Source organism: Aythya marila, assembly GCF_965140915.1.
Source record: "Aythya marila genome assembly, chromosome: 4".
Lineage (NCBI taxonomy): Eukaryota > Metazoa > Chordata > Aves > Anseriformes > Anatidae > Aythya > Aythya marila.
In genome coordinates, this window is record NC_139045.1 from 56,048,466 (window position 1) to 56,075,803 (window position 27,338).

The 27,338-nt window shown below is 33.2% G+C and overlaps 1 protein-coding gene across 9 annotated transcripts in view; it reads right to left on the reverse strand.

Moving 5' to 3' along the window:
* Positions 1-27,338, reverse strand: part of PCDH7 (protocadherin 7) — a 285,619-nt gene that overhangs the window by 236,800 nt on the left and 21,481 nt on the right. The window contains exon 2 of one of the 9 annotated variants that reach the window (XM_082759491.1): positions 13,718-13,769. The exons of the other annotated variants lie outside the window; for them this stretch is intronic. Coding sequence (XP_082615617.1) covers positions 13,731-13,769 — 39 coding nt within the window. The 3' untranslated portion in view covers positions 13,718-13,730. Of the gene's footprint in view, positions 1-13,717; positions 13,770-27,338 lie in introns of those variants that run through there. 9 annotated transcript variants of the gene reach the window in all.

Genomic DNA, 27,338 nt, shown 5'->3' on the forward strand with positions numbered 1-27,338 from the left:
AGAAATTCATTGCTACAGTATTTGAAAATTACTCTAACAACCAACACAAATTTATTCAGTGGTATTTATATCTGTTTATTTTTTTTTCCTTGCATATTCATTTCTATTCTGAAGTGAACTTTCAGTATTAGTGATATGTATTTGCTATTACATGTAATTATTTTTTTATCAAACAAGTGGGAGGCCACACTTTTACAGTAAGTGTATAGAGTATAACGTATGGTTTACAGCCATAACATACTGCTACAAACTTAGAATGATTAACTTCAGCAAGCAACTTTTGTTGTTAAATTTTTTTGTCACTCATGTTGTTCACTTAGCATTGAATGAGTCTGTAAATATGTTATGATTGCAGTACATATTATATATTGATCTGATCGATGTGTATTACTAAAACTGTGAGACATTACAAGTTTCTGCAACATTCAATGTGTCTTAAATGAAGCTGAAAGACACAACATGCTTGGTTTTGCCCACTACTGCAAATACCAGATAAAAATATATCTTGATAGATTTCCTGTTACATTTCACAAGATGTTTCTAACCTATTTTTAATCTTCTTTTACACACAGCTTCATTTTCAGTTTGTGACAGAAAGCAAAACAGGATATAGGGAACTACAGGAAATATATTTAGTATATTTCTTTAGAATATACATGTTGGATGAGGAATACAAATTTGGGCTGAAATTCTAATTCTCATACTCTTACACAAAATAAAATTGATCAGTAAATATTCATAAAAAAATCTTTATTTGCTGTAGCATTTGTACAGTATTTGCTGAATCATTAAAGGCCATATACAGAGTAAAAAGATACTTAACAAAAGATACAAACAGATTAAAAACTTTTTTTGCTTGTTTGTTTTCTGAAGAGGAAATTAATAAGGAATGCTACATAAGAGATGCATAGTTTTTAGCCATCAGAATTTCTTTAATAGATATATCCTTCTTTCATATAAGAAAATCTATTAATACTCCTGGTTATGAAAGTTAAAAAAAATAAATAGTTAAAGCAACTTAAAAGGATAAGGCACCTACATATAGTACACAGTTTAACATGACTGTGTTTAAGCAGAGGTAAATGAGAACACAATTGGCCATATCCTTAACTACTTCACATCAGTTAGGTCTAGTTTTGCAACATTGTTGTAGCTAGCTACTACAGACTCCTTGCATGCTAGGCAAGAGGTAAATTAAGTCCATCAAAAGTAAATATGCCACTTTGTATCAAAAACAGAAAAATAAACTAATTATCATTTAAACACATCACTACAAGTATAACGTTGATAAAATAACATACATCATTCATAATCTTTACAAACCCTCTGGTTTATTGATGTCCTGCTAACAGTAGGCCTTCCCAGGCATTTTGAACACTTAGGCCTTCTCTGGAGAATTCTACCACTTACTAACATTAGGATACTAGGATTATTGTTTCCTATGTTCTGTTCACAGTCACACTTTACTGTAATAAGGAGTGACGTATCAACCACTCTTCATGGTAAGCACTAGAGGCCTGCTGGCTCACAGAGACACACAGAGTGGTGTCTGTGCCCTTTCCCTGAAAAGAATTCATTCATACCCACAAACCAATAGCTTAGAAATAAAATAAAAATAAAATATTACATATGCTTAACTGTTTAACGATCTATTCCTTCTAAAAAAAAAATTGTAAGTCAGTCATAAACATACATGTACTACCAGTAGTATGAAAATTAAAATATAAAATCTCCCATTTATTAACTATATCAATCACTCTTGCACAAACATTGTAATAATAAAAATGTTGCATTTTAACACTGTTTACTACAATGCTATGCAATTAGTGAAGCAGAGAACTTTCTTCATTACAAGCCAGTATGATGACGTTATTGTTCTCTCTTCAATATACGTGCATTGACTTACTTCTAGTAGGCAGTGCTCAGAAATATAATTTTATAATATTTTTGAAGGCTACAAGTAGGGTAACATAGGTTTAATCTACTTTAAAAGTCTCAATAATGCAAACCTCTATATGGTTTCCGTATTACTTCCATAATACATTTATTAAAATTCTGACATCTTAGCCTATTGAACAAATACATTAATACAACCTTATAAGAAGGACTATACTAATAAAAATATTACATACTTAAATTATATTTTACTATCTTAACCCAGCAGTCTGGACTTTCTTGAAAACTAGATAATATTGCTATGTCAAGGAAAAAAAAAAAACGTTTACAGAAAAAGAGAACAGCAAATACTGGTATCCTGAGATGCCTGTGATGCTGCAAACATCACGCTGAGAGATTTGGGCTGCTCTTTAAACAGCTTACAGAACATAGTTTGATCTTGGTGTAGATAATGCTACTAATAGTTTAATCCAGTAGTAAGAAACCAGACCATGAAAAGCCTAGCACACAGTTTTATTGTTGTTGTTTCATTTCATTTTCTCCTTTTCTTAGGAGCAGAGGAAAGGAAAATACTAAAAGGAAAAATCCATACAGTTCTTTTTCTAAACCGATGAAACCCCACTTCAAAACTAGTAGGATATTTTTACATCACTTCGTACATCCATAGGGTTGAAATCTTTTTTTTTTCCTTTCATCTTTTTTAGCCTAAATATATATGTGGTATATTAATTGCTATTATATCAGCATAGCTCTCCAATATTTTTTGCTAGCATTTATTCCCAATGCGTTTATGAAGAGCAATGAAATCTCTTCTCACCAGTTATTTTCTTAAGGCTCTGTCTGAGGCTCATGTAGCAGTGACTTAAGACCAGATGGCAGGAATAGTTACCACCTTCATCCATCTGCTCCTCCCCTCTGATGGGCTTTAGAGCCTTCAGGGCAGGGTTATTAGATATGTCCATGAATGAGCTCATGTGCTATTGTAGGCTTCAGCTGGGCATATTAAACTAAAACAATTTCAGTTTTGGTTTACCCTAATATACCAGCCAGTGGTTCACACAGTGAGTCAAAGGAGGCTCAGGTATTTATGCCTTGAGGACAGTAACATCTTCTGCCATCCAATTTTAGCCTGCCACAGCATGTCTCTTAGAGCCTTAAGTCTGAATGAGCAAAGCCCTTTCAGTCATCCCTTGCACAGCTAACTCTATATCCCATAGTTATTAAACAGTTCTTTCTGAATCTCTGAGTCTAAGCTTAATTCTGCCTGAATATGTCTGACCAGAATAACATACCAATCTTTCAAATAAAGTTTCATGTACACAGCTTTGAATGATATGAATATTCTCTCACAGCAGCACACAACCTGCTGCAGCCTTATGTTGCGGTAGCAAATTTGCCTGTCACATTGGTGCTCATAACCACTGTAACTAATTCACCAATTTCCCATCTGATTATTTCTTGACTGAATATACAAATTACAGTATTGTTCTTGCTTTTTTTTTTTTTTTTTTTGGTTTGTTTGTTTTTTTTTTTTTTATTGCTACAGTCTAAAACTTTTTCCAGTTGTTCAACTAGCATAGTCTAATCCTCCCTCAGACTCATGATGGTTGCATTTCTTTCATTATCGTGTTTCATTATTACACTTGCATTCTCTGCACCAAAGTGAAACTATAAAGCAAAATCATTCTTGTCTGATGCTTGACTTGAACTTTCCCTCTTCTTATAATGTTTATCTTCGCAACAACACCCATTGTCACCTCATTTTAGTGAATCTCTCACACTTTGTAATTCTTTTAGTAATCCCCATCTTCCTTAGATGAACAAATAATTTTCCAGGTGGCAAAGTATGAACTGCTTGCTGAAGTCCACAGAGATGAGATTACTAATTCTTCTTTTTCTAGGAAACTGGTTATATTTTCAGGGGAAGGTATCAGATTGGCTTACATGAACTTCAGTAAAGCCATTTTCGATTTCCATCTTAGACCATCTTTTTTTTTTTTTTTTCTCCCCTTTATGTCAGCAACTTGATTTTTCATCTAAAATCTGCTCTACTGTTTCATAAAAAAAAAAAAAAAAAAAAAAAAAAGAGGTCATATTTTTATACCTTCATCCATTCTTGTCTTCCATACTACTTAAATATAAATAGTATATTTGCTATTCTCCAACAAAACAGCATTTTTGCCCTATCAGGTTTATTTACAAGAAAACCTGGAATGCCTTTTTCTGTGTCACTCAAAATTCGATGATGCTTTTCTGTTCCTCCTTGAATTACATACATGAGACTCCAAGTTTTGTTTCTATCTCAGATTGAGTTTCAGCTTTTGCCTCTAAAGTACATTATTGACTTTGTTTAAAATTAAAACAAAGTATTAATTTAATTTCTTTATCACACCTATATTATCTTTTACCTCTAAAGGTAATAACTGTCCAAGTTCTTTTTTTCCTGCAATCTTTTGGTTAATATAACTAAATAAGAGTTATTGTATCTCAAAGACATATATATATATAGGAAGTTTTTCCATCTCTAATTACCAACTTTTATCCTGTCTGTCAGTAAGTAGAGTCATTCTCTATACGTACTACGAAAGAGTAGGTAGATGCTGAAAAGAATAAACCACATATATTGAACAGGGAATGCACTTTTCCAAGTCCCAGAGTTAATCTGCCTAAAGGCAAAAGGTCTGTGTTCTCTTCTACCTATTCTTTGTCACTTAAGACACTATTACACTTGCTTATAATTTCCTAGATTCGTTACACTAAGAAAATAAAAATTGCTAAGACTTCTGTGTCTAATGTATACAAAAATGGAGATGAAAGACAAATACACGTATTATAAAATGCAGCTTTAGTTTTAAAGGTATTAACTGCTCTTTATTTTAAAAAGTACTCTTAAAATCACCTGATTTCTAATCTGCATGGACTGGTATCTGTCAATCCAATTTTTTGCTTGCTAAGGTCTTCATTTGAACTGCAAGGTGAAAGAAGACTTTTAGAGTAATGATTTGAGAGAGAGGAACATTATTCATGGAATTAAATGCTGTATAGATATATTTAAAATAGACTGCTATGATGTGGCAGAAATAGCACGCTGATACATTTATTGCTTACTCTGCAATGTGATGTATTATCTTTCATCTCATTGGTACAACGGACTTCACAGATGGCTTCACACTTCAGCCATTTTGAGACACTGGGCCAGTAATCCCTGTTCAACATGGACCCTCCTGGGGTACAAAGGGCTTCAGGGGTTTCTCTTGCCCTTACTTCAGTGGGGAAAGCAAGAGCTTGACTCAAGAGGAGAATAAATGCAATAATGCTGTGTGGAGCAGGAATTCTGTTGGAGCAGCAGGAGCCCTGCTTCCTGGGTGGATAAAATTCCAGCCATCAGGCAGCAAAGAGGATTATGCCAAAGGCACAGTATGGCTCCAAAGGTAGAGTCTCAAAGAGAAGCCAAAACTAAACAAAAACGTTATGGAAAGAAGTGTGAGGAAAAGATATAAGGCAAGGAAGAGAAAAAGGTGGGATATTTTAGTAAAAATAATAATAATTAAAAAAAAAAAAAAAAGGAAACAAGAAAATATGCCAGAATGCAAAGTTAAACATTGCTATCACTGATTTGAAAATTCCAGTGTTTAGAAGAGAAGGAACAGTCTGTACCTTTAATATGGGCATAGGCTAAATATACTATTTGAACAGATAACAGAAAGCATGGATGTAAAACAGAGACTCATAAAATGTGTGTAAGATGGGTGTTGTTCAGTAGACCAAAACTGACAGGGTTTCCTGAATCCCTTTTCCATGTAACTTCAAGTTGAAGTCAAAAGGCTTGAAAGGTTTTTTAATTCTCAGATTTTAATTCTTTAAAAATTTAAACATATATATATAAATTAATTCTCAGACATTTATCTGAATACTCTCCTATGTTAACATCATAATGCTAGCATCAGAAGTATCATAATGATGAGCTAAGCTAATAAAGAATAAAGCCATCCTATGTTATATACTTGTTCAATACTATTGTTATACTGACAGCACAAAACTGTTTGAATTGTCAACTGTTCACTTTCTTAAAACTAAGTTCAAAACACTTTTTTCTTTTGTATATATAGCTTCTCTTTCAAAGAATTATAAATACCATACTTCTAGATAAGTTACAACTGTTGAAGTCCTTTATCAGTGAGTAGTATGGTGTATTAACAAATAAGAGCTTATTTCATAGTGTCTTATGAACACAGTGTGGTAGACTGGTTTAATTAAAGTCTGCCAAACTATCATAAGGATTTTGCACTCTGCAAATAATTGCTTTTTCTTCTCTATTCACTTTTTGTTAATGGAAACAGAGCAAGTTCTTTTTATCTTTTATATATTATGATGTAAAGGAAAAAAAAAAAAAAAGAAAAACAAAAAGTTAATGAAGTGACCTTTCATTCCTTGGACATCCTTTTACGTTAAACCTAAATTGATCACAAATCATCTAGACTTTCCAGCAGTTATATATGTGAAACTATGTCATGTGTCCAAATGAGGCTATGGTACTACAACACTGAACACTACACAGACCCTAAAGGAACTGATCAGTGGAATGCAATGAAAGTTGCATTCAAATATTTCTGAGATCAGCTAAATCACCTCACGTTGAACTGCAATCTGTTTATCCAAACATATGTTGCATGCTTACAGATATTAGGTGAACCCTTTTGCTCATACATTCTTCACCACAAATGTATTTTTGTAGATTTGGTACATGGGAATATGCAATGAACATGGGAATAGGCAATGCTGTTTTGAGCATTTTTGATCAAAAAAGCTTTTTTTCAGTTACATAGAAAAAGGATTATTTTAGGACCAAAAATCAGTTTATCGCCACTTCTTTCATACTAAATTATATCTAATATGCTGTGTGCGCTATTGCAGAAACACTTTATCAATTTAAGTTACAGAAACATCACATAGTCTACTTTCCCACAGCTGCTCATACCCAGCACATCATCAGTTGTAATATTCATTAGAAAGACAGCTTCGAACTGCTGCCACATATCTTGATGGGCGCAGGAGGTGTGGGGGTGGGGATGGACAGACAGACAGATGACGACACAAAAAATATTTTTTCTAATTTCAGAATAAGTTTCTAGAGACTCGTGTACACTGATGAAATTATGACTAGCCTGACTGTCAAGTGGAGTATAGCGACCCAGTTTGATAGTTGACAATTCTAGATTTGTAAGGTTTTCTATTTCAAATATATTCATTTTACAAATTAAAGTTTTCTTTTTCTTCAAATAGCAAGACTGCTAAGGTGATTTCATCTCAAAAAATAAATAACTTTTTTTTTTTCTGATCCTTTTTATATATTTTTTTTTCTTCTAATTTGAGTCTTTCTTCTGTAGTCAGAATACCTACAAAGAGAAAACTTTGTGGAAAATTTTCCAATTTTTTTTGAAATATACCTTTCTATATTTAGCTATCACACACTGATGCAGCAAAATGTTGAAACACAGCCAGCTAGTGTTATAAAAGGAATTAAAAGGAATGCCCAAATACCATTTTATCGCATTCTTCCATAAGAAAACAACACAGAAATATCTATTTTGTAAACTAGACAGAAACTTGCTAGAAATACACAGAAACTGCAAGCTATTATGTCATTCCATGACTCTCAGTATTTCTACTTAGCAGGTGACAATTTCTTCTTCTTTCCATATAAGAAGTGCAACAGTAAAACCCTGCTTTAAGCTGTCTACTCAAAAAATATTTGGGGAAAATAAGTATAGCTCCTCAGCAGTTAAAAGAAGCTACTTTTAGTGTTGAAGTTTTTCACTTACAGGCTTCTTCATTATTTTCAAAGCTGTGAAATGGTTTAGTTTCTCCAAGAAAACGAGAGACATTTGGAGGACATTTCTTGTCCTTAAAGTTTCCATGCTGTGTGTCAGAAAAATAAAATATTGAGTGGTTGCTATCAAACTTTTGTCTGTTGCTATCTTTTGTCTCCCCTATAGCCAAACACATATGGTATATTTCACATATGTAAAAAAATCTCTGCTTTTTGAAAGGAAAATACTTTAGCCCTTCCTATGGTCCTGCCTATCAGGCAGGAACTTGAAAAGCAAAGTTGCAGATTTTTTGCTTGGGACTGCTGAATTTAAAATAATGCAAATGCATTTCAGGATACTGCAGAAGAGACTAAAAGGAATGAAAGTATCTATAACAGGTATAACACAGTAGTTAAGATCTCTTTGGAATAGATTACCAGATAAGACTGATTCATTGCAGAACATGAGGAAGAAGACAGTGAGAGGAACAGTGGCCTCTCTTTGCCTGTATCTGCACAAGCTGTGGGTTCCACAGTTCGATACCTTTTCCTTAGTGAATCATGTAATCACAGAATAGTCTGAGCTGGAAGGGACCCACAAGGATCGCGGAGTCCAACTCCTGGCTCCACACAGGACCACCCCAAAATCAGACCATATGTCTGAAAGCGTTGTCCAAATGCTTCTTGAACTCCAGCAGGCTTGGCACTATGACCACCTCCCTGGGGATCCTGTACCAGTGCCCAACCACCCTCTTAGTGGGGTACACCCTAAACAGAACTTTAATTCGCAGTTATTTCTCAGTTATTAACCTTTCTGAGTATACTGCACTACTATTAAGAGGAACAGGTATTTTATCATCAGTGATTACATCTGCTCAGGTAGGAAGAGTTATGTTCAATAAGCTCTTTCCCCCTCCTGCTTTTAAGGTTAGTCTTTAAAAAAAAAAAATGACTTTGACTATGCATGTTAAAATTTAAGATTGAAACAAGGAGGCCAGGTCACCTGGCTCTTGGGCCACAGCATCAGGAACCCATGAAACTGAGAGGGGGTAAATTAAATGTCACCAAACTATGCCTTATTTCAGTTTTCCTGACTGCTTGTTATATCTGCTGATTTCAGGCAGAAGAGAACTGTCTTCTTTGAATGGTGAACAGATATTGGAATAAAGAAATATGGTTACAAAATATATTCTAAAAAAAATCTATGGTTGATCATGTTAATAATTGGTAAGGATCTATTAACACCCTTCTAAAGAAATGGATGTCATGCCTAAAATCAGCACAGCTATCTTGTTATTTAATTAAAAACAAACAAGCAAATGAAATATTGCCAAATGTTTAGAAAACCTGATCTGACCAAAATATTCTCCTGATTATATTCCTAAAATATCACTGGTGTTACTGAGGTTAATTTGAATGCAAGACAAAATAGATTAATTTCTAAGCAACAACCTAACAGTGAAGAATATAAAAGTTAGTTTCGGTCTCGTTGTACCAGACTTCACTTAGGTATGTACTTAGACTCTTATGATCCAAAATTGATTAGAGGTAACAATTAAACCATTAAATATGGTCCACACAGAGTGTTTTACATTTACTAATTCAGTGTTCTTTGTGCTTCTAAAGAAAAAGAAAAAGAAAAAGGGGAATAAGTAAATAAACAAATAAATAAATAAACTAAAAAGCAGTGTATCTTTGAGTGCATACATTTAGATATACTTGATTTACTCAATTTGTTTTAAGTTGAAGACTGAAAAGAAATCTTTCACAAAACTGTCATCTTTAAAATATGGTGATATTTCATTTTCCTCCTTCTGCACCACTTAGATTGCCTGGAAATAAAATACTTCCACCAGCCACTTTGTCCAGTTTTTCAGAGCTGTCACTTTCTAGCAAATCTGCTTAAGCAAAATACTTATGTTGTTAGAAAACAGAGAAAACATATAATATAGAATTCCTTCTATACATCTTTGCAAGATTACCTCTATTCAAACACACAAAACAGAAAGTATATGTTAAAATCTGAAAGTTGAGTTCTGACTCATTTAAATCCATAATTCTGGGACTCCCTCAAAAAAAGTTTACAAAGATGGCTAGAATCAGCACACATATTTTTGACTTAGCTCTTTTGTTGTTGTTGTTGTTATTTTTTTTTTGTGTGTGTGTGTGTACAATAATTATAATCAATACAATCAAACAATAATTAAAATTCTGTTTTAATAGGAACCACTTTAGGTCATTAAAACTAAAGAGAACACTTCACTTGAAGAAAAGTAAAATGGAAGATGATAATTTCTAACCTTCTCTAGTCCACAAATTTGGTAGATATACTCTTTATGTCATTACTTGATGCCCTGTAAAGCAAATTGCTACAGTTTTACACTTATGGGTCTTTTGCCTACAATATGAAGGAAAGAGAAAAGACATTAAGTGAAATGCAAACAAACCCTGTGTGCTGAAATGAACTACACTGAGAAAAGCTAAGGTCTTTACCTAGGATACAAATTACCCTTTGTAGAAAGAAAGAAAAAAAAAAAAAGTAAAAAGCAAAATATTACTTTTTAGATCTAATTTTAAATTCTGGATGTCAAGACTTTTTACAGACTACAAACTGCAGGACGGTTTTGGTTCTAAGAGGTCAATAAGTATTTTTCATTTCATGTTTTTTTTGCTAAGATTTTAATTTAATTTCTGCATGATTATACAAAATCTTTAAAGTTTACACATGAGGAATTATGTAAGACTACAGTTACTTCCACTGCTTTAGAAAGCCTGTCATGTTCCAAGGAAGTCAGTGCTTCTTACTGTGTACAATTCAAATCCCAATTCTCTGATGGCCTGTTAACACCAAATATGTCACCCTTTAACACCGCAGAATCAATACACTGGAATGTCATGGTACCCTGATGGGCCACAAAGCCTCTGTATACATTTATTAGACAAAGATTTTATATTACTTCAGAGAAGAAATGTGTCAAGTTAAAATCAATTTCAAGTTTCTTACTAAGCAGGAAATAGTCTTAGATAAATAAAAGATTATTTTTTTTTCAAGTTACATTCAGTCAACCATAGGAACTAAACAAAGAAGGTCAAAGTCATTTAGACATGTGCATGCTGTTATAAATTCCACCCATCGTTTTTTCAAGTTATATATATATGTAGGTTTTTTGACAGCTCTTTCTTACCAAGATCACCCCCCACCAGGGCCTTGTTGAGAAGGAAAGGACAGAAGAGGAAAGGGTAAGAAAAATACAAATATAAACTAACATAAATATGATAGTATAGTATAATATATATATATGATAGTATAATCAAACAATAATGTCCCAAAGCCTAGGTACAAAAAGCTCTTCTAATGGTTACTTCAACTGTTTTCTCACAGGACCATTTAAGTATTGGGACAACTAAAAGAAAGACCAGAGAAATTTCATACGTTTTTAAAATGCATCTATAGCACACTCCAAAGAAGTCAAGACAAAGTTTTTGACCTTTCTGGCAACAATGAGAAGTTGCAGACCAGATAAAATCATCGGTATTTTCTCATAATAATTAATTCTTCAAAAATATTTTTAGAATCCAAGACAAGAAGCAGTATTGCTCACTTGCCTTGTGTGGGGATGGAACAACCAATACTGCCCAATCCAAGTTTCACTGTATGTTTAACAGATAAAACAATTAAAACAAGCAAACAAACAAAAACCCAACAACTCTGAGCTTCTGTTCAGCTAACATACAAAATGTTAAGTCTATTTGTCTTTTTGTTTTGTTTAATCTTGCATATCTTCAAGACCTCATCAAAAAAACACATCAATACATAAAATTTAGCATCTGATTTTGACTACTCCACTAATTCTTGCAGAACTGAACAAGGTGATGTGAAACAAAACTGTTTGCTGCCTGCAAGAGAACTAGTCCACATACAACTTCTGTAAATATTGAACTGATAGTCAGATGTAGCAGAGACAGAAACAGAACAAAAATAAATTTTCCTGTAAAAACTAAAAATGTTCTAAACCTATATAGGCTTGATTGTTTTCTAGAACAATAGGAAAGTTCCCTGTTACTATCTTCACAGTATTTGTAATCACAAAGAACAAAAACTAATATGAATTTCAGTGATAAACCTTCATGTTCTCTTAAACGGGTTCAGATTTTAATTTGTAACTAACCAATATATAATTATTCTGAATGTGTTTTGTTTTTTTTTTTGTAATTGTTACAGTTATCTTTTTTTTTTTTTTTTTTGACATAATCATTTTCTTGTATAACAGAAAATATGCTATTTTCCAAGCTGCTATCCTCACTACTCTGCCATATGTACTGGGTCTGACTGGGATGTTAACTTTCCCTGCAGCAGCCCATACAGTAAAACCACCACACCATAATGCATTGCACATATGTTATATCTCATCGTAAAAGCTTTAAAACATTTTGCTAAATTCTACTCACCCTGCTCATACAAATAATCTTGCTGAATTAAATGGAAGTGCTGATGTTGTAATTTCTACCATATTGCCAAAAGCTAAACAATGCAGTTTAGCAGCTTATGGCATAGACTTCAAAAATCTTTTGCTAGCCTGTATTAGACATTCCCAAAGGGATAATGAATGAGATCACATAAAAGTTGTCATCAGTTCAAAATCTTGACACACCATTAATTGAAATTGTGTAAGAAACATGTAAGTTAAAGTTGCCATGTGAGTTATGAAACTAATAACCTAGTATATTAATGACATACCTAGTTTCCTAATTTGTTTTTTGTGTCTTTCAAGAGCTTTCTACATGTGGGATTACATATATAGAAAATTATAAAGAAGAGAAGCTAGTTTCTTCTTAATAGAAGTGATACCTTTAACAATGAAAACAAAGAATCAATTTATTATATTCAAAAGAAGAAAAAGATATGTTTCCATTAAGGCACAATATTTAAATCCATAAAATAAATGTTTACAAATCTATACAAAAATTAGTATTCTGTCCATTCAAAGGCAAATGAACAACATATTCTAGCATTTATCTAAATAAGCGATAAGTCAAAATTCAAACTGACTTGCTCTGAGGTTTAGTTTTGTATTAATTGACTACAGTACCTTTTAGTGCACAGCAAATTATTACTGAAGAAATATTATTCAATACTTTTCCAATATGTAACTCTTAAATATATTAGGGAATAAAGATATCAGCACTGAAGTTGCTTTAATGTCTTGCAGAGAAGACTTGCATGTAAAACCTTTAACATGACAGCTCTGTTTCTCAGATACCAGTGAAATCCACAGTTTTTGCACTTTTTTATTTCAACTAAAATATGCAGCAAAATATATTTATCTTTATACTTAGATTAAACACCGAGATTGAATAATTTTGTAGAAACATGTCAATGCAACTCCCTTGTAACAGAACCTAAATTGAGGGGATTATTAGCAGGACTTTCTTTTAATACATTAGTGAATTTATCAATGAAAAAAAGAAAAAAGAAACAACAGTCTCAAAAAAGGCAATGTTGCCACTTAACTCTGTGAAATAAATGAACATTTCAGAATTTCTATCTCAGAAACTGTTTTTGTACATGCTGTGTTCTTTTTTTCTCTCAATCAATGGCACCCAGAACAAGTAAAGAAAAAGAAAAAGAGGGAAAGAAAGAGAGAGAAAGAAGAACTAAATATTGTTTTTATTGTGCTGCAATACAAACCGAAAATTTCAAACCATCTTGCCAATCTCCTTCCAAATGCTGTGTTGGCTGTAACTAGCCACACAAATTGCATGCTAGGGGATGGGTGGAGAAAAAAAAAACAACACAACAGAGGAAGACTCCTGAGAATATCAATATCTACGTTTTGCCCCTTGTGAAGCCTCAAGATTTTCATTATTGCTACTTCACCTGGATGCTCTAATATTATCTATGACGTCTCTTACCAACTCACTAGTGTCTCTCAGCAGACGTTGCTGTGCAGTTCGGTCTCAGGAGAGCTAGGATACTTTTGTCAATTAGAAATAAGCAAGTTGTTTAATTAACACACCCTTTTCATTAATGGTTTAACCCAAAGCTGACAAAGAATCTTGGTTGCTAACCACAAACAAAGAAAGGAGTACTAATTAACATCCTGACGTTTCTAAAGAGATAGTTTCTTTCAGCACCTAAGGGATTCTTTGAACTCCTCAGAGAACCTCCAATACCTTTCAAGAGCAATTGGAATTTTATTGCTGTCCCACTCAGAGGAAAAAAAAAAAAAAAAAAAAGTCTGAAGATCACATAGCCAAGCAAGTGGCAAAGGGCTAGGAAGGGCCATGGGTAGGAAGCATCATAAAGTCTGACATTCCAACCCATGAATGAGACCTCTAAGGTGGGGCAGGTTTGGAGGAAGCAGAAAGTATTACACTATTTTAGTCTCCCTTATACCCAGCTGTATTTAGTTAGCCACTTCTAAATTGGATACAAAGTCCAACAGAATGACAACAGAAGAAAACATGACAAGATTTTGGAAACTTGTTAGAGCTAGGATTCAAAATATCAGCCACCTGGGCTTCCTTCATCTTTCTTCCAGCTAATCTTGGTAGTGTAATATTTTCTTAACCTTTTCTATTTGCTTGCAAACTTATTTATAAACTAACCAGAAAACCAAGAAACTCTCTTTTCCCCCCTGTATTTTATGAAATCAAACCTATGTACTTCATTGTTCAGAACATGCATTCAGTTTCAGATGTTAAATTCAAGAGTTTTGTCATAATGGCAAGGAATTATTTTTTATGATTCAGTCAGATCCAAAGTTCCACAGGTACATCCATCTCCACAACTACCAACTGACAAAATCCTGTGGACTACTGTCACAGAGAAATGAGAAGCAAATAAGTCTGCATCACAAAAATTGATCTACTCTGTTTATTCAATAATGGACCAGAAGTTATTTTATGAAAGAGATTTATAAATGTTTACAAAGATATAGTATTTATCTATAGCATTTTGTGAAGTTTACTTATAAATCTTCTGTGAAAAAAAAAATATGTAATTATTCATTCATTCTCTTCTAGGGTTAGCATTTTGAAAAACTGTTGATAATTTCTATGATAGTGTTTCAATTTAGCATTTCTAGACACAAAAATTCACCACACTGCTGCACACATTGGAAAAAATATTGTTTAAGAAAATGTGGTATTAACAATACTGTCAACTACATTCAATCATGGAGTATCTAGAGATGTAAAAAGTATACTGAAATACTGATCCAAGGATTTCACAGTTTCTTGTTCCATGATTCAGTGAAAAGCATATGAATGAGCAAGCTAGAGAAGAACAAACAGAAGTGAATCGGGACAAGCTCTGGAACTCTTAACAGACAGCTGGGCTCCAGCCAGGAGTCTGCACTTGCCTCTTTTTCCTCCCAAACAAACAGCTCCAGCATACTGAACTGCTTCTGCAGCTAACAAAAAGAAGCAGTTTTTATATTCACAGACTGAAAATTTAAACTAACCCAAGGTCCAATATAGCAAATTCTTTAAAATCTAATCCATACTTCAGGCAATGTCCCAGAATCTTTTTTTCTTTTTTTTTTTTTTTTCTTTTTTTTTTTTTTTTAAGTGCTGTACAATATTAGATATAAAATAGTCAGTGTGAGAATGTGAGGTTTCCTGTAATAAAATCATCTGTCCATGGGATACACTGAGGCTGAATAGTACAGCCCTCTGGAGTAAATATTTCTTCTTCCAACCGAATATTCTTCTTTCTAATTCTTTCACTCAAAAAAACTAATATGGATCTGGTCTAGCTTGTAGGAGTTACCTTTAAAAGCACTAATCACCTACTGCTTCTCACTGATTCTAGTGAGAGTTGTCTTTATTATGTCCAAAAAGCAAACTTTTTATAGTTTGTCAGAACACAACTTTATTTCAGAAGCTATGTTTAGTTACTTGTAATTTTATTTTCTGTTTCCTTAATGATCTGGCTTCTACTTTATGCTCATATATATACATATATATATATTATAATAAAAACATAAATCAGTAAATTATACCAATAAGGCAAATAACTCTTTTTCTTTGAAAGTAGCATTTCTTTTGGTCTTTGAATATCTTCTAGCGGCTGGCCATTTTAACTTAACTGCTCCCACTGATTTCCAAATATTCCATTATAATAAAAGCAGAGAGGCTGTGCAACCTTATGGAATAAAAACAAAAGTAATCCATCTAAGCACTCGTATAGGCATCAGTAAAAAAGTAAATAACATTGAAAATTATCATTATGAGGAAATATTTACATATTTTCTACTGAAGAAAGAAAGTGGGTGTTTTTCATGTTTCTTTGAACAAATCACAGATATATTATAAATAAATAATGAAAAACAAACATAAAAGCATAACTTTATTAACAAAAAGAAAATACAGAAACAAATTAATACAGTAGTTTCGTTTTCTGTATGTCAAACTAAAGCTGTTCTGCAAATCACGTTTTATAACTGGAACTTTAAAAAAAAGAAACAGATAAAATCAATGCAAATTCTTCGATTGTTGAACTTAAAATCAAAGCCAGGTTTTTCCACAGGAGTTAGTTTGCTGCTCTTTTTCCAATTTCTTTTTATTTTGAAAACTAGTTTTCAAATGCATACACACATGAATTAAGACCTTATTTTGGCAAAGGGTTCAACTCAATAGCAAGCTCATAGCAAGTAAACTAAGATGCTGATTGCATATGTAAATACCTACAAGACTGAGCACTCAATACATCATTGTTCTCCTGCATCTTGAAACAGATAGATCCTTTCCCTTTGTTTCTATGAACAGTTTTGTTAAAGCCACTTCAGTCACATTATTCTACTGCTGCCATTTTCTGCTTCAAAAACTTGTAAAAAATAACAAAGGTAGATAATAGAGTCAACAACAAAGCAAAAATGGTGGGGGAACAAAATAGCAGAACTTTTCCTTGTTCCCTTTTTCTGTATCAGTAAAAGTCTGAAGAGATTGTAAATTCATTAAGATACCTCCCTAAAACCAATCAAAAGATTTTGAAAGTCAGGAAAGCAAAAATAATATGTAAAATATTCTTTCTCCTCCTGAAACAACAACAGAATGGGAAAGTTCATGGGCATAACCCGTGAAAAATAATATTCATTAATCGTTCCACTACATAATGTCAAACTAAAAGGAAAGACTTGCATTAACTGTGGTAATAGTAATGATATGTCTACCTCCGCAGCAGAAGAAACTCAAATTGTTACAGCTGATTTACTCCACTCCTGCTTTTCTAATTTTAGGAAGAACAGTAATACAGATGTATTTAATTAGCAAGTCCAGGCAACTGGATTAACAACTGATAAACAAACAGCGCTATCAGCTATCGTCTACAGATGTATTCCAAAATATATATACCAAAAAAAAAAAAAAAAAAAAAAAAAAAAAGGAAAAAAAACAAACAGAGACAGAGAAAGAGCTTGCATTGGCAAGAAAGGATAACTGAACAAAAATAGATTGTATAACAATTGGCCCAATCCTACAGACCAAAATGCTTACAATCTCTATGACTGCCAAACCTGGCATTAGATCAGTGCTTCTCTGTTTCTGATTTACAGGTAGGCCTATGCTGCAGTGCCTGGTGTGACTGGATCATGCAGATAATAGAACCAGCTAACTAACTGGTGACCTAAGCCTGGTTGTGTACAGCTGCAAAACTTAAATATTTTCAGGATTTATTTTTTTTTAATCCCATGCTGTTCATACTACCCAAAGCAACTTGGTATTTTGATATATTCCTATTTATGGTATGACTACAAGATAACCCATGACTTCAGTATCTGGTAATGATCTTTATGTCTGGTAAGTATTTCACAGAATCATAAAATATCCTGAGTTGGAAGGGACCCACAAGGATCATCAAGTTCAACTTCTGGCTGTATATAGGACCACACAAAAATCAGACTGTGTGCCTGAGAGTGTCGTCCAAATGCTTCTTGAACTCTGGCAGGCTTGATGCCATGAGCTCAATATTTTATCAGTCTTGAACAATGGAATACACTTGCAGAAACTATAGATGATAAAACATTTGGAAAGGCTGTGAGCATCTGATGAAACAAGACCAGAATTCAAATGACCTTGAAAAATCAACAGAATAAACTCAGTAGCAGAAAGTGCAAAATGTAGGACTGAAAAGAAAAAAAAGAAGAGGGTTGGGGGGAAAAGGGGGAAGGGAAAAATTCAAACAAATATAAACCAAATAAATTATTTTGTGTGCAGAAGTTGTTACGATGGAAGAGAAAATTATTGTGGAATGACAATTAAACGTGTACTAAAATGTGTAGTAAAGGGGTCAAATACCAGGAATGCAGGAAGGAGAATGTTGGAAATGCCACAACATCACACTCTGAGATAGTCATTTTGCTCTACTCAGAACTGGCTTCAGCTCAAGCAACAGAATCTGAGATACACTGATAAATCAGAGAATCCAGAGGATAGCCACTACAAGAAGTCCATGAAACATGAATTAGCTTTCCTGATGATAGCTTATTCAAAAATATCAAAGGACTAATAACATTTCTGAAAATGTTATAAAAGGGCAATAAAGACTTTTTTTCCATTTACACTAGGGACAAGTCAAAATGAAACTACCTTAGCCCTTGCTTCCACATTACCATTTCAACAGATCCAATTTAGGCAGTTACTGCCTTCTTCAAACCACACTCACTGACTTATTTGTCTCCAGCCTGCTGAATGCTCCCTAATTCTCTAATTCATTTCTCTCAGCCACATGTTTCTGTGAAATGTTTCTTCTATATTTAAGTCCTTAGAGCATAAAAACAAGTGGAGGTGGACTCCATATGTGGGGAAGGCTTGAGTAGATAGGGACAGAGGTGGACTCTTAAACAGCACAAAGAATTACAGAAAACAAAATGAAATAAGCAAACAACAACAAAAACAACACCACCACAAAACCACAGTTCCACAGAAGTTGTAAAATACTAGTATTTTCTACCTAGGTAGGCAGTGAATGCTCTTTTTGAAAGTTTTCAAGAATTTAGATGCCAGATATCTATGAATTCCCTTCTAACACTACATTTTTATCCCTATGCAAGGTCTGAAACACTAGATTGAACAAAAATATCTAGCAAGTAATGTGCTAGGCAGCAACAAAGTTCCCTGTGCCTGTCAGACTCATTCTGTGTTTCTAATGCTGTGGTCAAAATAAAGTTGTAAAAGTTTTGGGTAGGAAAAGTTTTGCAAGAAATATTCATTACGTTGTATTAAATTAATGAAAAATTAGAGCAAAAACAATTTGAGCAATGAAGAGGAGACATTTATTAGGGAAATCAAATGTAAAAAGCCAACGATGTTCATATTATCTGTTCCATTGGCTTCTCCCCCTTGCTCTTTTAAGGTAGTGTAAATGTAAACAGAATGGATTTTTATGTCTCCTTGCTTGTGAATTCCTTTAAGTTACTGGTTTAATAGGCAAACCTCTCATAGGTAATAATTACAGCCTGAAGGAAAACTGCCCAGCTACACAATTTTTCTTTATTACCTTTACAATATAGATCTCCGTTTACTCCATCAGTCCTATGACTTGCAGTGATCACAAATAGAGTTTCCAGCCAGCTATTTTGCTTGGAAATCTATTGCACAAACATACCAACTATTCATAACATGCCATTTAAGAACTTGCAAAAAAAGCAGTTATTTTCACAATCCTCCTCTAAGCAGAACTAGACTATTACTTTTACAATTAAGTTATTATAATGACCTAAAAGAAATATAGATGAGCTTCCAAAAGCAGGCATTGCAGTCATCAGAACAATGCTACATATGCAGTCATTAAGCAAATCTCAACACTTTCAAATTTCTCAGAACCATAAAAACAATGACCATCTAGCATAGTATTCAGCTAAAATCAAATCACTTATTTCATTTCCTTTTTCTTCAGAAGACCAGTTTCTACATCTAAATGCACTTTGAAATTCGTACTACAGGATGACAATTAAGCATTCTGCTTTAGGATAAAAGGTATTGCCCCCTGTTCTTACCAGCTGGTTCTCCCTACTCTTTCTTGTTGGAGGTAGGAAGCTCCTCACATCTGCCAGAAGAACCATATGTGAAATTACTTCTTAACCCAGTTGTGTCAAAATGGTTTCATTTAAAAATATCTATCTATTTTTAAAGTGTTTCAGCTCAACTGCAATTGCTTGTCTGAATGTGTCTTAAACACAATTTATCTTTAAATTTGTGAATTAGAAGCTTCTGTTTACAAAGGCAAACAACAATAATCAATTTATGCTCTCCAAATGGTTCCCCAGGCTCTTTTAATGTTCAAGGACTGAAAGAGAGAACATCTGAAGGTAAACAAAATTTTTCTTCTCTACTAGATCAAATATTCATGTTACAAAATACCATGCTGCCTTATAAAGTTAGCTTCATCAAAGATTGTGGAGAGCATCCTCACATATTAAGATATCATCATACTGGCTGTCCAGAACACTGTACAGCATGTTTTTGTTTTTATTTTATCATAATTCTGTATGATTGTAACATATTTCTCCAATTTTATGTTATTCAGAAGCCATCAGGATCTCAGTTATAAAAGATTCTACCACAAATGTTGATATAATTTGACATTTTATGCAACTTCAGTAATACAGATGTTTTTCGACATACCAGAGCAATTACTAGCACAGAGTACAGCACAAAAAAAAATACCACTAATTAATCCAAATTGAAAGAAAAAAAAAAAAAAAAAAAAAAGTTTGCTATTTTTTTTTTTTATGCAGCTGTGAAGAATTTTCTCTGAGTTCACATGAATTTTCAAAGAGGTGCTGATCCAGTTGGCTCTAAGGTCAACATTTAAGAGTTCCACTAGGTTTGGAATTCAATCTGTTATGTTATCTGAGACAGATTCACTATCTTCTATTTTGTGCTCTGCACTGCCTCATGACACAAGGTAAACAGTGTTGACAACACTAATCTTCTGGCTGTTGCTGAGCAAGGCTTGCACAGAGTTCAAGGGTTTTTCTTGTTGCACTCTGCCAGGAAGTAGGTTGGGGGTGAGTAAGAAGTTGGAGGTGACAAAGACAGGACAGCTGACCCAAACTAATCAAAAGGATATTCCATACCATACGATGATGTGCTCAGTACTAAAAGCTCAAGGAAAAAAAAAAAAAAAAAAAAAAAAAAAACAGAAGGAAGGGAAGACATTCATGGTGATGGCATTTTTCTTCCCAAGTAACCATTATGCATGATGAGACCCTATTTTCCAGGAAGTGGCTGGACATCTGCCTGCTGATGACAATTAATGAATTAATTTCTTACTAATCTTTGCTTGTATGCACAGCTTTTGCTTCACCTACAAAACTGTCTTTATCTCAATCCATTTCTCATCACCTTCCTTCTACTTTCTGCCTATTGCGTGGAAGAGGGGAGGGAGGGAGCAGCTGTGTGGGTGTTTGGCTGTTGGCTGATGTCAATCCATAACAATGGCCAAAGTAATTTACAATAATTAAAGACTAATTAATGTTAAAGCTGAAAACCTCTTAGGAACACCAGAATTGCTGAAAATATACCAGTGTGTAATTCTGGCTAAAATCACTTTTTTTTAATCTTATGTAATTCCCAGGACAGTATTATCACATAACTTTCATTTTTTACAGGCAAAAAATACCTAGAGTTTTCAAAGGTGTTTTTTTTTTTTTTTTTTTTTTTTTTTTTAATTCAGGCCAGTAGTTCCTACATTGCATGAGAGTGTCATTCCTGTAGGGAGCTTGTATTTTAGTGTCTTTAATTCACAATTCTTGAAAGTAGAAAACCTCTCAGATTCCAAACAATTTGAAACAAATGAGTACATATTTTCCAATAGAAAGAAAGAATTAAGTGTTACATTTGTGCTCATATCACTACTGCAGTTGCTATATGACAGCCATCTTCCCAGGTGACTTATGAGTGTACAGCAGTTTGACCTGTATGAAGCAGAACTGATTTCAGGATATATTCTAACAAACCATATGGAAGGCTGGTAGCTCACACACACCTGATGCATTTTCTTCAAGCACTTCCAGCCATTTTGATCAATCCCAACCACTTGAGTAGATAAATAGAGATAAGTAGAGTAAAGAGTGATTGATACCAGAAGTATTTGAACATAAGCAAACATGGGCCTTGGAATGGCACATAGTTTCACCAGCCTTTTTATGTAGTTAGAATAATTCAAATTCACTGTAGTGCTTTTCTGAGTTACATACATGATATTTCAATGTGAGGTTGAAATACCACTTTTATTCTAAGCAGCTATTTCTCATGCAATTCTCAATTTATTTTGGGTGCTGAAACCTCTCAAACTTGGCCAGATATTTTTTTATTATTTTTTATTTTTTCTCCTAACTATTCTTCCAGCCATCTGGGAATTATCTGAGTGTGAAAGAATGATATTTTGATGCTTTTTTTTTAATTTTAAAAAAATGTTTCAATAAATCTTTCCTTAGTGATTTAAGCATGTATCAAACTGTGATATTAACAGTTATACTATTTTGTTCACTGGTATTAGCCATTTCAGAGCTTTCATTAGCACATTTTAATGAGGATCCCCAGAATGAAGAGGATAACAAAACCTTTCCAGAGCTCCTACTGCTATCTGTAATGCATTTTTATTAGTTTACTGCAATGAGAAATTCCAATCTTGCCTCAAGAAGTAAACAAGAACCTCAGAATGTTACGATGTCAAAATTTCCTGAGATTCACTCAATATCACCACTTTCTGCTGATACTACTTAGTTATATTCTATTCAGGGAAAGCTCTTAGCAATTTGTGGTACCCATGACCATCCTGATTTCTCAACAACAGGAATTTAAGTTCCTACCCAACAGCAGGGGGTTCAGTTTTAGTGTTAAGAGAGGGAATATTTCAATTACCATTTTTCAGGGATCTGTGGTAATAATGTCATGGGACATACTCTATTTTCACTTATAGAAATGTAAATTTAGTATAATTTTTCCAGTGTACTTTTACATCTAAGCTGAGATGAGAATTTGAGTTCACAATTTCATTTGTAATATTCCTACAAAGAGCACTTCCAAGTGCTTAGTGGGAAATGCTGTGGGCATTATTCTTCCTATGAGATTTTGCTTAATAGTCTGGAAAGAGGGAAAGATCCCCAGTTCTGTAAAGCACTGTAATCATAGTAGCAATGATGATGTCAGAGAGCATTTATCTATCTTTTTTTTTTTTTTTTTAACTTTTTAGACTGCCAGAAAAAAAAAAAAAATCCACTTAAAAATCCACTTAAAAATATACGTATATATTTTTATAATATTCAGGACTTCTGGGTATTACTTCATTTTGCTTTGCATTTGTAATAGCCTGAACACAATCATAATCCTATAGTTTATGAGTCATTTTTGTGTGAGTGCAAAAAATTTTATTTGTGAATACAGTCACATAAAAGTCTAGTTGATGTTTTAAGTATATCTATATACAGTTTTCACATACAAATTTTCCACGTACAAATGTGTACATACATGAACATACTATTGTAATTGCATAAATGTAAATTTAGGATGTTTCTTCCAGTGTGCCTTTACACCTGGAAACAGCTGTGACATGTAAAAATGTAATAAAATAAAATTAAATGAAAACCTTTTGAATGGACAGTAAAGCACTATCTATAGTAATAAAGTAAGTGGGACCAATGCACCCATAGTGCTAAATTTTTAGCACAACCTTCAGCTATGCACTATGCAGTAGTGCACAGTCAGTCAACAGCCATCACCAGAACTATTCACAGTAGGCAGCTTGAACCCAGCCAACCTATTCTGGAGAGTAAGAGTGTTAATGTGCTAATTGATCTCACAAAGAACAGGTATGATCCTATAAATTAAAACATGCTAATTAAATCTTTTATTTATTTATTTATTTATTTATTGCATAAAAATGTAAAACAGCACAAAATTAAAAATAGTAATTCTGGAACATGTTTGTCCAAACTCTGCAACAACAGTAGCTGCCTTAACTACTTTCCTAGTACCTGTGGATAGCATCAAGAAATATAAATGTTTGCATTTTATGTATGTACATATGTGTATTTATGTAAAAATGTAGCCTTTCTTTTTTTTTTTTAATAATAAACTAAAACGGCAGTTCATCAGCATAAATAGAAAAAGATCAAAGCCCCAGCACACAAGGTCAGCTTTTTAAAAAGAAATGGAAACTAGCTGGAGATATCCCTGGCTTAGAGATTATTTCAAAAGAAAGCAAAAGCCTCTAATTTTTTTCTACTGAGATAATATCAAAATAAAATTTTAATCTGATATTGCTGGACAGGATACTACACAGGACATGTAATGCAGATTACCCTCAAGTAGGCCTCATCAGAGGATAAATGCTGAAACTGCAGTGAGTAATATACTAACTTCTCTGGTATCTTCCTGGAACACGATGACTTAGAAGGAGGCTATGCTGACATTTGTAACTTCTTATCACAGATACTGAATTAGTTATTCTCCTCTACTTGATTTTGCCTGCTGAGATTATGGGAGAAGAATGGGATACACCCGGGTACATCACAGTGAATTTCAATTACTTCTGAAAGCCAGCAGACAGATGCTTGCATAAGGTATTTAGTTCCCAGTCACTTTCATAGTGGGTGTACTAATGCCATTTGCCAGAATCGTTCCTTCCATAGGCAGTAAGAATTTTGATGTCTAAAAATTTTAAATCATCAGAGAAACACCAAAGAATATCACTTTTCCATAGCTGCTAGAAATATAACAAATTATTTTAATGTACTGCACTGAGACAGAGCCACCAGCAACCAATGAAATGGCAATGATCAATCAGTGTGTAAAATCCATGACAAAATTTGTAGCCCAGCATTCTGGCAGGCTCTGCTTCTTAAAAACAAAAGAAAATTAAATTAAAAAACAAAACAAACAAACAAAAGAGGAGTGATATAAACATAATATGTCTGATGATCATTGTATATCTGAATATTTCTGATATAAATAATAAACATATACTGTATTTGAACATATAATCTTTTTTTTTTTTTTTTTCTAAAATATCTACTGCTTTAATTGAAAGATTATAGTATAGTAAATGCAACCAACTTAATATCTATGTGCAGGTGCTAAATTCCAAAAGTTCCTTGAAGTATTAGTCAATTAAAAAAAAATCCAGAGGAGCACATTTTTTAATCTTGTATTCCTTTTTTTCTTTAGAGTAATTAAATATTTTTAATTATTTACTTAATGGTAAATCTAATTAAGCATACTTGCTCATAATCATATTTAATATTATTATTAATTATCAATAATGCAAAAAGCATTAAAATACAACATTGCAGAATCATAATTTTTAAAGTAAATAGTATGAATCAAACTATCAGAGATGGCAAATAAAAATAACTTTTCTATTAGTATTCAACAAAACATCAATTACTGAAAAAGCAGACTTTTCAGGCATTGAAAATAATAACTCTAATGATTTAATAATAAGCCTGAGGACAATCAGGATATTTAAAAAAATAAAGTTAGGTACTGTATACATAATTTTTAGCAGGGTATGCAGGATTGTGCCTTTTATTTGTTTCAATATCAAGTATTCTATATCAAGTATGAGATTTCTGTTTCTTTGTCTTTAAAAAGGTCAGATAGAAATACTAAAGGGCAGATACATGGGTCTTTTATTTCAAAATATGTTCTGTTCCAGATCAGAGAAAAAGATAGAAAATACCCTTTTCAAACCACTTGGACAGTTGTCTTTTTTTGCTCTTTAGAGCCTTCCCCTCCCCCCCAAATGACAGAAATGACTGTATTTCAGCAATACACGGCTCCCCAAATGGTCTTTTGCTAAAACAGAAGTCACAGAAGTCAACCCTGCATTAAAGCAGTAGCTTGGAGACAGGCATAACTAAATCTTACGTATCTTCCTCAAATCCCTTAAATCACTAACTAATAATGTGATGAAATTGCTAACTCTGTGTTCATTCTGGCTCTTTGCCTGTTTTTTGGTTTTATAGAAGAAAAATCTGTAACAACTACCAAGGTGTAGCTTACAATTTTTTTTTTTGATGAAAATTACATTAAGTTTCTGTGATGACAGATAAACCAATTGCAGGAACCAGCTGTACATTTTACAAAATGATGTGTATCAGTCTGAGATTTATAGACCCCTAGATATCCATAGACAATGTCTAAAAAGTTTGTGAAAGTTAAGAGGATGTTTATTTATGTAAAATAACCATACACTTATATGTGTGAGAAACATCTAGATGCTCCTGCACTGAAAGAAATAGAGGCTAATAAAGTTCAAACTGATTATTTAAAGTCCAGATAATCCATACATTATGTTGTCTTGCATGGAGAGCAAGGTCATGTAGGAACATCATATTATAATAACCACATGCTGATCTCCTACACAACCAATGTGTGAAATAAGAAAGTTATAGAATCTGTTGCAAAATCTCATGGTACTGAGTTATTTCTTCTTATTGTAGCCAATACATGACTCTGTAAAGACCTCTCTGTCACAGCATCTTATTCTTCACAAAGATATATTCAATTACCTCCCGTATAGTTCTCATCTGCAGCTAGGCAGACTTTTATCAAGGACATAAGAGTCTGTATTAGTTGGATGGACTCCCACTGAGCCATTTCTGTTAAGATTCCCAATACACCTCTATCTCTCTGTTCAGACAGCCACTATGTTTCCAAGTGTGCAAATATTTCCAAGCATTTTTTTCCCCTTGGGGAAAAGAAATGCATGCTTGTCATTTTCTCAGTTGAATCTCCTTGATCTACCCCCATGATTTTTTCTACCTCAAAACTGTCAGTTGTTTCTCAGCAGAGAGGGAATAGGACATTGAATTTACAAGCACAGACTTTGGAAACATAATAATCTAACATTTAGAGCACTATAATTTTTCTGTTTTCAAAATGAAAACTTCATGCACTAGAGCAATTGTGTTTCTGCTTTCACATCATTTAATATTACTACAAATAAATTATGCATTTTAAGGGTAAAGAAAAATCAATGACAGATGCAGTTTTTATAAAGTCATAATATGAGGAACACTGCAGAAATTCTAACAAAATGCTGTATTATGCCAAAGCCAAGACAGTAGTTTTTATCAGACAGCTTTTCTTACAGATTACTTTGCAAACAAACAGTGTTGCTAATCTTACACATAAGAATTTGGTTGCTTTAAACTTCTTTGAGTTACCTTAACAATTTCACTTTTTGTTATTAATTTTTGAGTATAAACATTGCTAATATTTCCTTCCCATTCTTGTTTCTTTTTTTCTTCCTGAAAAGGTTCAACTAAGAGATAAATTTAGTAAACCTTGCTCATAATCTTCAGCATCAACATTATGATTAAAGAAGAAGCACTGCATTACTAAATCTGATGTTCCTACAATCACAACAAAACAAAACCTTGTCTTTGGCACATTTATATACAACTTCAAAGCATTTATCATGATATAAAATTAATATATCATTTATCATTATATAAAATTAATGATATAAACTCTTGACTATAAGAGTTCAAGCCATATTGGTTAAACATGCCAAACAGAGGACAAAACATAAAACAGTTAGAATAGTTGTGACTGCTGCCTGTTATCTTAGTTACTAGGAAAGCTATAAATACCTTTCTTGTATCTCAGTTTGCACATT